The sequence below is a fragment of the Urtica dioica genome, chromosome 8 (genome assembly GCF_054948205.1).
Source record: "Urtica dioica subsp. dioica isolate 48M chromosome 8, U.dioica_male_clone48M_v1_H2, whole genome shotgun sequence".
NCBI classification, from domain to species: domain Eukaryota; kingdom Viridiplantae; phylum Streptophyta; class Magnoliopsida; order Rosales; family Urticaceae; genus Urtica; species Urtica dioica.
The window spans coordinates 7,123,873-7,135,320 of NC_142763.1; the positions used below are offsets into that span (position 1 = coordinate 7,123,873).

An 11,448-nucleotide genomic window follows, 5' to 3' on the forward strand; every position below is an offset into this window, starting at 1 on the left:
CCTGCAATGGAAAACAATAAAATAATAAGTACGTGAAGCCACGATTTTAGTAGTTTGTAAATAGATTCCAGTAATTAATTAAATACATGAAACGAAAAAAAAATATAAAAAATAAAATAAAAACGCTCCTTTCAGTTAGTTATTGTATATATCAAATAAGGATGTGTTTTCCAGGAACTAATAAGAGTGAACACGAATGTGTTTTTGAATATATTTTTAAATTTATTTTTAGGAAGGCTCTTTCTTTTTGTTAACAGATTCTTATCGGTATATAAGCGAGAAGCCAGTGCTGATTGAGCCATTAGTAAGCTTTAGATTTGGGAAGCACTATCGTGGGACAAAAATCTAGGCTTGTTATGTAGATGGGAAAAAGTAGTTGTAAATGGTTTGACTAGAAAAAAAATAGAGAACTCTTATATTTGACTACCATGCATGGTATACCTCTTTTTACCACCCACCGGTGGTCTTGTACTTTGGGAGCGGAATTTGGTTGGACTCGATAAGCTTAATATCTTCGACGAGGAGCTCATAGTGCACCTTAACCTCATCGGCAGTTTTCCCGCCAATGGCTCGTGCAACCTTGACCCAACGGTCAGGGGTTTCCTTGTCGAACAAGGCAAGAACACGCTCGAAGGCCTTGTTTTGCTAGTCGGTCCATGACACCATTGTGGAGGAAGACATATGTGTTTTGAGCTTGTGAGAAATGAGAAGAAGATAATAAGAACGAGAATAGTGAAAAGGAAAAAAAGAGTTTCAAAGAGGATGTTAGAACTTTGTCTAAGTGTGAGTGATGGTTTGAATGAAAAATAAAAGAATGCAAGGCTTGCTTTTTATAAGGGGAAAAGAGTGAGGGGTGAGGTGGGATGTGGCTAGTTGTCACGGATGTGCCTTGTTAAATTTTTATGACATTTGAAAAATAAAATGGCGGCAAAACTGCTCAAATTTACTCTAATCGATATTTATACTCATTTTTTTCTTGGGCAAAAATATCTCATGTTACAAATTTAGTTATGTATTAATACTTTCGCCGTTAAATTTATGTTTGAACTTAACGGTGCAAGTAGTTACGGCGTTACTAAATAGTAACATGTGGTATTTTTGCAAAAAAAAAAAAGAATTAGTATATAAGTAGTGTTTGATCTAAACATTTAATATTTTTTCCGCTATTATTAGTTATTTGTCCCCTTATTAGGAACCACAAATTTTGACGAATCTATTTCCTATAAAAATAAATATTAATAAAGATTAATAAGCGAAATTTCTTTAATAATTGAACAAGTAAATAAATGCATCGGTAATTATTATTTTTAAATAGAATATTCAAAGGATGAGCATGTTTGGATAAATTCTATATGATGCTTGTAACATAATTAAATAACATCGGAAAATTCAAACGGTTAATAAATATCATTAAATGAATGGGCATATTATGTTAAATAAGTTATAGCATCAACCAACTATAGGAGTTACTGCTGATTGAGCCATTAGTAAGCTTTGGATTTGGGAAGCATTGTCGTGGGAAAAAAATCGGGGCTTGTTATTTAGATGGGAAAAAGTAGTTGTAAATCGTTTGACTAGAAAAAAAAAAAGAGAACTCTTATATTTGACAACCATGCATGGTATACCTGTTTTTACCACCCACCGGTGGTCTTGTACTTTGGGAGAAGAATTTGGTTGGACTCGATAAGCTTAATATCTTCGACGAGGAGCTCACAGTGCACCTTAACCTCATCGGCAGTTTTCCCGCCAACGGCTATTGCAACCTTGACCCAACGGTCAGGGGTTTTATTGTCGAACAAGGCAAGAGCACGCTCGAAGGCCTTGTTTTGCTTGTCGGTCCATGACGGCATTGTGGAGGAAGCCATATGTGTTTTGAGCTTGTGAGAAATGGGAAGAAGATAATAAGAACGGGAATAGTGAAAAGGAAAAAAGAGTTTCAAAGAGAATATTAGAACTTTGTCTAAGTGTGAGTGATTATTTGAATGAAAAATAAAAGAATGCAAGGCTTGCTTTTTATAAGAGGAAAAGAGTGAGGGGTGAGGTAGGATGTGGCTAGTTGTCACGGATGTGCCATGTTAAATTTTTATGACATTTGAAAAAAAAAATGACGGCACTCAAAGTTTGTTATAATCGATATTAATACTCATTTTTTTTTCTTGGGCAAAAATACCCGATGTTAGTTTAGTATATAAGTAGTGTTTGATCTAAACATTTAATATTTTTGCCGCTATTATTAGTTATTTGTCTCCTTATTAGGAACCACAAATTTTGACGAAGCTATTTCCTATAAAAATAAATATAAATAAAGATTAATAAGCGAAAGTTCTTTAATAATTATTGAACAAGTAAATAAATGCATCGGTAATTATTATTTTTAAATAGAATATTCAAAGGATGAGCATGATTGGATAAATTCTATACGATGCTTGTAACATAATTAAATAACATCGGAAAATTCAAACGGTTAATAAATATCATTATATGAATGGGCATATTATGATAAATAAGTTATAGCATCAACCAACTATAGGAGTTAGTGCTGATTGAGCCATTAGTAAGGTTTGGATTTGGGAAGCACTATCGTGGGACAAAAATCTGGGCTTGTTATTTAGATGGGAAAAAGTAGTTGTAAATCGTTTGGCTAGGAAAAAAAAAAAAAAGAGAACTCTTATATTTGACAACCATGCATGGTATACCTCTTTTTACCACCCACCGGTGGTCTTGTACTTTGGGAGCGGAATTTGGTTAGACTCGATAAACTTAATATCTTCGACGAGGAGCTCACAATGCACCTTAACCTCATCGGCAGTTTTCCCGCCAACGGCTCTTGCAACCTTCACACAACGGTTAGGGGTTTCCTTGTCGAACAAGGCAAGAGCACACTCGAAGGCCTTGTTTTGCTTGTCGGTCCATGACGGCATTGTGGAGGAAGCCATTTGTGTTTTGAGCTTGATAGAGAGATGGGAAGATATATATATATATATATATATATATATATATATATATATATATAAGAACGGGTATAGTGTAATTGAAAAAGAGCTTCAAAGAGGATATTAGAACTTTGTCTAAGTGTGAGTGATGGTTTAAATGAAAAATAAAATGAAAAATAAAAGAATGCAAGGCTTGCTTTTAATAAGGGGAAAAGAGTGAGGGGTGAGGTGGGATGTGGCTAGTTGTCACGGATGTGCCTTGTTAAATTTTTATGACATTTGAAAAAAAAATGGCTGCAAAATTGCTCAAATTTACTCTAATCGATATTTATACTCATTTTTTTCTTGGGCAAAAATATCTCATGCTACAAATTTAGTTACGTATTAATACTTTCGCCGTTAAAATTTATGTTTGAACTTAACGGTGCAAGTAGTTACGGCGTTACTAAATAGTAATATGTGGTATTTTTGCAAAAAAAAAAATGAGTATATAAGTAGTGTTTTGTCTAAACATTTAATATTTTTGCCACTATTATTAGTTATTTGTCTCCTTAGGAACCACATTTCACTTGGGTGTTTATGAGTTGAAAGGGGCAAGTGAGATATTTTATCTCTTTATTTTATTTTTTATTATTAGCAGGGAAGCACGTACGTATAGTTAAGGACTAAGAAACGCTGTCTTGATCATTTTTCCATACTTGCAAAATAAAATCGGAAATAGTATAAGCATGTTCACGTTTTAGCACGCTTCCATTTTTTTTCTTTCTAATATTTTTTTACTGTTATTTGGACTCTTCTTTCATTGTGAACTATACTAGTTTATTTCTATCTAAAGAAACAAAACTACGTTTTGGCATAGTAATTGTAAATGATTATCTGTTGATGCAAACAAAAAAATTAAATTTTAAAATGATAAATAATCAGATAGTAAAAACATGAATGTAAAAATGGAATAAAAATAATACTTCATTGATATTGATCAAGAAAGTAATGATATATGAGAGGTTTGAGCACATCCCAACTAGGTTGGCACCCACTCAACTCTCAACATTTAACATTCAGTTTGTATTTACAATTACAACCATATATCCAATGGAATGCAAACAAACAACACCAAAAAATCTTTTGAACCATATATCAAAATATTACTTCCTTCTTCAAAGTAACAATACATGATATGATAATATAATAATATTTTGAACCAAATATATAATAAGACAATACGATAAAATTAACAGTCCTATTAATGGAATATAAATTATACCTATATAAATCACATAATCAAATCAAGTTGTAGTAGCAGTAGCAGTTGATATATGAGAAGTTTTTTTTAATATATATTTATTTTTGATGAAAAAAAATTGGTTAAATAACCGATATCCAGATTTTCCCAAAATCAAATCCGATATCCGGTCCAACTTTGTAAACCGAATCAGTTATCCGAATCCGAATTTCGGTTAGCTGACGTGGCTCCAAATTTCGGTTTCGGTTCGGTTTGGATATCGGTTTTATCCGATTTTCGGTTCGGTTTTGTACAGCCCTACAAAATATTAGATGTGAATAGATTTACATATTGAGGTATGCAATTTATATGTAGTATAGCTGTATAAAAAAAAATTGCTAAATAGATAAGAATTTTGATTATTTTGATGTAAACTTAAAACAATTGTTATTTTGTTAAATAATTAGTTTTATATGATTATATTTTTTATAAATAAATTGTTTTATTTTGAAAAATAAAATTCATTTTTAATCATGTAACTCAAAGTTAATCATAGACTTCATCGAGATATATTCAAAACAAATGAGTTTATTTTTATATAAAAAAAGTAAATTATAAAATTATGAGCCGCTATATTGACTTTATTCTAGGTTTCAACTCTTAAAAATATACACAACGAACTTGATACATCCAACAAAATAAAACTAAACTCATTTTTTTATGGTGTAAAGGAATAGATATTTCTTTCCTTAAATCGTATTTCTTTAAAAAAAACATATTAGACAAAATAATCGTTATAAATTGATTGCACATTTATATTTAAATTATTCATAAAAAATTTAATTTGTATCGACACTTTTGAATTTTTATTAAATTTATTTACCTAGAACCAAGTTTTTAAAAGCCGACGAATTTCCAAGAATTTCATCCGAAAATTCGTTTCCCGCGAGTCAACGGCCGTCGAAAGGGTAATATGTCGTTTCGTCATCATTTTTCGGTTTTTGTCGTTTTTCGCCGATTTTCGTCGTTTGTCGTTTTTACTGTCGTTTTTGCTGCTGTGGTTTTTTTTTATTTTTATTTTTTATTTTTAAGTATTATATACAATGTATCAAGTATTACCACAAAATATTATTACATATTTTAGTCTTCAAATATTTTGTGAAGATTCTATTTCATTTGAAAATATTACATACAAAATATTATATAAAAAATATTACATACAAAATAGCTCAAATTTATAAAATATTATACATTAATAGCACAAATTTATAAAATATTATATATATATATATATATACAATTTTCTATTTAAAAAGATTATATACATAATGTATTTTATTTATATATGTTTAAAAATTGAAAATATATGTATGTATTACATGTATATATTTTAAATATATTTTGCCACATTTTTTCCGTTCGGTTTTTCATCGGGTTGTCGTTTTTCCATGGAAAACGGAATTTGAAAACTGCAAATCGAATACCCTTTTCCACATTTTTTCCATTCGATTTTCCATCGACTTGTCGATTTTCCGTACATCAGGAAGCTCGAAACGGTAACGAAAATGACATTTTTTTCCTTGCCTAGATCTACTAATTTTTCAATGAACTATTATTAATTTTAACAAAGGTCGGATCTCGCTATCTACAAATGTGATTTCTTGGGTCACTCAACCAACTTTTTATTTATTTATTATTTTTTTTTTTTGTATTTTATGTCAGTGATTTAAAAAGTATTTTATGTTCAGTCTAGTCAAAACAACATAGGCGGAGTTAACAATGCAAGAAACCGTTTATTTCAGGCTTCAGACCAACTCCACCCGAACGTCATTCCCACAGAATGGCATCAGGGTGGAGTCCAACCATACCCTACATCCCACGCCAAAATGGCGTGGGTGTTTAATTGATTTTAGTGTTGCGCCAAATATGACGCAACACTATTCACTACACTAAAAAAAAAATTAGCCCTTATAAAGTTTATAATTTATACATTTGCACTTATTTATAAAATTATATCATATTTATCCTTAAATTATTTATATTTTATATTTTAAATTTATTTTCAAATACAACATTGATATTTAGAGTTTGAGAAAAACTAAAATGACATTAATAAATATTAAGTTTAGTTTATGTTAATTTGTATTTTGAATTATTTTATGGAGTAATATTTTATTATTAAATAATGAATAAGTGGTATAATTGGAAGATATGAAATAAATATAAGAGTATGGAAATAAAATGAGAAAGTTGAATATAAAATTAATATTTCAATTTGGTATTGATAAGTGTTGAAAATGGTGGTAATCGGGTGGATGGAGTTGGTGTCAGACTTCGTACTCTCCTAACGAAACTCGCTCTGATCTTTCTTCTCTGCGTGTGTTTCCAAAGCTACGATCTCATCTCTATAGCCATGGAAATCTCGCTCGGATCTCGAACAGCCACAATTTCTTGCGTCTTGGGTTTTTCTTCCTCCGATACTCGGTCCTTCGAGCGCCGGAGATCTCTAAAATCGCCGCCGAAGGCTGTGGCTCCCCGCGCAAAGTGCTCTCTCCAGCCACGCCCGGAGGCGAAACGTTTCGCGGTGGACGTTGGCGAGAGGAAAAAAACGGCATCGACCGAGGAGCCGAAGGTGGCTACGAGGTCGATGAGTGGGATTTGCGATGAGATAGAGAAGCTTGTTTCGGGGAAGAGATACGAAGAAGCACTCGAGCTTTTCGGGGTTTTGAAGATCGCTGGCTGTAATGGAATCCGGACCAGTACTCTCGATTCACTGGTATATGCTTGCATCGGATTGAACTCCGTTACAGAAGTGAAAAATCTCTCTGAATTCGTTTCCAGGACTGGCCTTGAATTGGATTTGCACATGAGGAAGAGGTTTCTTTATATGCACGTGAGGTGCGGGATGATGATCGACGCACGCAAACTATTCGACGAATTGCCCGAGAGGGACTTGGTCTCATCCAACATGATGATCCTGGGCCTCGTGGATTCGAGGAACTTCGCCGAGGCGATCAGTCTGTTCGTTGAGATCCACGAGAAATTCTCCGAGATCGGAGCCCACACATTCACCCCCGTGATCCGAGCCTGCTCGGGCCTCGGAATCGTGACGATCGGACGGCAGATTCACTCCTGCGCGGTCAAGTCCAACGTGGTGGCCAACGACTTCGTGGCCAATGCTCTGATCAACATGTACAGCAAGTGCAACTCCATTAAAGAAGCTCGGCTCGTGTTCTCCAGGCTGGCGGAGAAGACCACGGTGGCTTGGACCTCGATCATCGCAGCGAACGCGCTCCACGAACACACCGAGGAAGCCCTGAGTTCGTACTACGAGATGAGAGACTCGGGCGTTAAAATCAACCAATTCACGTTCTCCATAGTCCTCAAGATCTGCTCGAGGCTCGCCTCGCTGGCGCACGCCAAGCAAGTCCACGCCGACCTCGTGAGCCACGGCTACGGATTCAACCTCGTCGCCAACACCGCGCTCATCGACTGCTACGGAAAGTGGGGCAGCACCGAGGACGCCCGCAACGTGTTCGACAAAATGCCGCTCAAGGACGTGATCACGTGGAACGCGATGATCGCCGCGTACGGCAACCACGGGCTCGGGAGCGAGGCCATCGAGCTCTTCGAGAGGATGACGAGGGAGAACAACCGGAAGATCATCCCCGACCACGTCACGTTTATCGCGGTCCTCTCGGCTTGTTCCTACTCGGGCCTCTCCAATCAAGGCTGGGCGATCTTCGAGTCGATGAGCAGAGACCACAATGTCAAGCCTCGGGCGATGCACTACGCGTGCATGATCGAGCTGCTCGGGAGAGAAGGCTTGTTGGCAGAAGCCCACGAGATGATACTGAAAGCCCCCTTCGAGCCCACGGTCAAGATGTGGGCCGCGCTTCTCACCGCTTGCCGGGTCCACGGGGATTTGGAGCTCGGGAGAATCGCCGCCGAGAAGATCTACGGAATGGAGCCGGAATTGCTCAACAGCTATCTAGTCCTCTTGAACATATACAAGGCCACAGGAATGGCAAAGGAAGCTTCTTCCGTGCTTCAGACCCTGAAAAGGAAGGGTCTGAGGATTTTCCCGGCGTGCACTTGGATAGAAGTGAAGAAACAGGCTCACGTTTTTCGGTCTGGAGACAAGACCCATGCGGAAACCGAAAAAATCTACCGGAAACTCGAGGAACTGACGGCCGAGATCACAGAACTCGGGTACGTCCCCGAGCGAGACTCTGTGCTCGACGAACGCGAAGAACGGTCGTCGCACCAGAGCGAGAAACTCGCGATCTCGTTCGGGATCATCAGTACATCCGACGGGACGCCGCTGCAGATCGTGCAGGGCCATCGGGTCAGCGGCGATTGCCACTCCGCGATCAAGTTGATCGCTTTGGTCGCCGGGAGAGAAATCGTTCTCAGGGGCGCTATTAGGTTTCACCATTTCAAAGATGGAGATTGTTCTTGTGGAGATTATTGGTAATTTCTTTCAACAATTATACTACACCTTGTTTCATTTTACTTCTATTCTTCAGTTAGTATCATAAAGATGGGAATTTCTCTTGTGGAGATTATTGGTGACTTTCTTGTCTTTCTTTTTCAAGTACACAACTTTAATGTTAAGATTGTCCATTTAATCATAGCTCAATAATAAATAAAAATTGGCCTACTCTTGCTATTCAGTTGTGAGTAATTTTTATTTATTCTTTTATTGAGAGGTGATTTAAGACTTACATGTAATCATCCTCATCGGCTTCAACGTTGTTTACATTGTCTTTGCTGAGCACATTTCCTATCTTTTCTTGCCTCGCTTTCCACTTTTCCACTCTGTCTTTCCATTCCTCATTGGACTCATTGCCATAACCTTCTCTCTCTCCCTCAAATTCCTTACCAGCAACTACACATTCCAATCACAGCAACGCAATTAATTGAATGTCTATATATATATTTCTGATATCGATTAGGAAATCCAATTACCACTTCCTCCAACAGAGAAAGCGTGAACATTGGGCTGCCATTGCTGATTACTGTTATTATTGTTATGGTTGTCTCCACCGTCCCGTAAAATAAATAATTAATTATAATTGCCCTGAAAATGTCTTCAAATAGATCTTCCGGGAAATAATATTTTTTTTTACCGAGTCGTTGGCAAGAGGATTCTGATCTGAGTGATCAAGCTGAAGATGATTCTGAACTGGAAACTCGTCGTCAAAATCTTCTCCATCGAATTCGTCTTCATCATCCCCAGCGACCCTGAGACAACCTGAACAGGATAATAATAACTTAGGCCACAAGTTTTCACGAAACTTTCTCAGCGCATAGATACGGAAATGTACGTATACCACTGGTTTCCGTCGCTGCGCTCGTAGTCGTAGCACGGCCGGCACACCGGAAACTTGCACACGTGGCACGCCGAGAACACCTCTCCGTTCTCGTTGCACCCGATCTCGTCCCCATACACACGGCAAGTGCTCTTCGACAAGGCTTGTCGTGTCGGAGGTCGGTTCTGCAAAAAAAAATTATGTCGTGTTGTCGAATCAAGTATTGTGTGTCTGTGTGTGTATGGGGTTAGGAAAGTTATACCTCGGTTTCAGGGAACGAGGTAGAGCCGGCCACGGGGTTCGAGGCCATGGCGTGGTGATATGATCAGAGGAGATCGGGGACGAAGAGAGAGTTGGTTTTTGTTGTGGAGGAATGATGAGAGTGTGGTTATATTGTGGGGATTGAGAGCGAAAAGGAGAAGAGAGAATGGACAAGAGAGTTAGAATCCACCTACTGTGAGTTGGGAAGTCGTGAGTTTGATTCTAAGAGACGTTAGTGATTTGGTACGAGATCAAAAATGGGTTTGTTTTCTATTTTAATATATATTTTTTGGTGTTGCTTAGGTTCAAAGGAAGCATGCTAGATTATATTTTCTGATTAACCTAAGCTTGAAGTTTGGTTGTCACTTCATTTTATTGCCTCTGGCCGTGTATGATTTAAGCTTCGCGTTTGGTCATCAATCGCGTTGTGTTTTTTTTGGTAAGATGGGAAATTTTAGATCTTTAAAGATTACCCAGTCTCAATTATACACAATCCTGCCGAATTTTCTTCGACAATCACAACACAACACGCAATACAATCCGTAAAGGAATTAGCCGGTAAGATATTACAAGTAAACATCCAAGGGATAATAGAGAGAACACAACAGTATCAATTTATGTAGTCGACGGCACTGTATTATTATAATTTAGACCCGAGAACAGTCGATTCCTTGCAGATAACACGGCAATAGAGCCAGATAATTCCCAGAGCCCTAAATACGAGTATTAATAAGAACAGAGTGTGGCAAAACTTGTTTAATGATAGTTCCAACTGCAATAATTGACAAGTTTAAAAAGCTCTTCTTCCAAGCTACGGCTACTCGATATTACTATTGATGTATTGTCAGTTTCAATTCTAATGCTAAGTTGACTTGCGAGTCGGTTTATTCGGTTGTTCTGGGACGCTTTGTTGGTTGAGAACCGGCTTCGCACGAGTCTAGCTCGTGTTTCTCAGCTTCCTCTTGATGCCCGTTGATCTTATCAGAACCTTCTCGCGGTGTAGTTTTGGCATCGTTTTCACTTTTCCCGTGGTCGGTTTTGGATATCTCTGGGTCACCCTTTTCAGGGGAATCTCGAATTGGGTCGGAAGGCGCGGCAGAAGGGTTCTCAAAAGCTGAGGATGAAGCCTTTATCTTGTCCATACCTGATTTGCATTGCTTCTCGAACATCATTTGCAGGTATCTCCCTTGTTCTTGTATTCTCAATTGCAGGTTTCTTTGTATCTGCACAAGACATATATATATATCAACATTTACAACGTTACAACGTGCCCACAAAGGAGAGTGGCAGAATCATTGTGATCAATTGTGAGGAACATATAGGTGTTAGACTCATCAGGTTATCATTGGTTGGCATCTAATAATCCTATTTGACAAAGAAGTCTGAAGTATTATGAGCTTTCATCTCAAAAACCCTTGACCTTTATAAAATTTGTAAGTTATCATTCAGTTTCAATAAATGATGCTAACAAGAAGTAACACATGACACTACTGCGAACTATGGTTTGGACGACACACTTTGGATGACAGTTCTTAAAAAATGTCGTCCAAGCCTCCTCGCCACGGCGCAAATTACGCTCATTGCGGCTAGGAGCATGTTGTACAACAATTTATTTAAAATGTCAAAGCTTTTGTAATTTGGCCGCGGCAGGAATCACTCTCACCGCGGAGACGAATATATTGCATGGCCGTTTTTTTTATCTGTCTCACATAGTTGT

At 37.4% G+C, this 11,448-nt stretch overlaps 1 protein-coding gene and 2 pseudogenes across 1 annotated transcript; 1 reads left to right on the plus strand and 2 right to left on the minus strand.

Annotated features, from left to right (window-relative positions):
* Positions 1–447: 447 nt before the first annotated feature.
* Positions 448–1,865, minus strand: LOC149387718 (uncharacterized; annotated as a pseudogene).
* A 4,703-nt stretch (positions 1,866–6,568) lies between these two features.
* LOC149387719 (pentatricopeptide repeat-containing protein At5g50390, chloroplastic pseudogene) lies at positions 6,569–8,722 on the plus strand (annotated as a pseudogene).
* Positions 8,723–8,809: 87 nt separating this feature from the next.
* LOC149387720 (uncharacterized) lies at positions 8,810–9,850 on the minus strand. The gene is made up of 3 exons (XM_089623045.1): positions 9,492–9,850; positions 9,288–9,412; positions 8,810–9,046 (listed from the first exon to the last, which is right to left on the minus strand). Exons 1-3 carry the CDS (start codon positions 9,604–9,606, stop codon positions 8,942–8,944), a joined length of 345 nt encoding a protein of 114 aa, XP_089479171.1. The 5' UTR covers positions 9,607–9,850; the 3' UTR covers positions 8,810–8,941.
* Between the last annotated feature and the right edge of the window lie 1,598 nt (positions 9,851–11,448).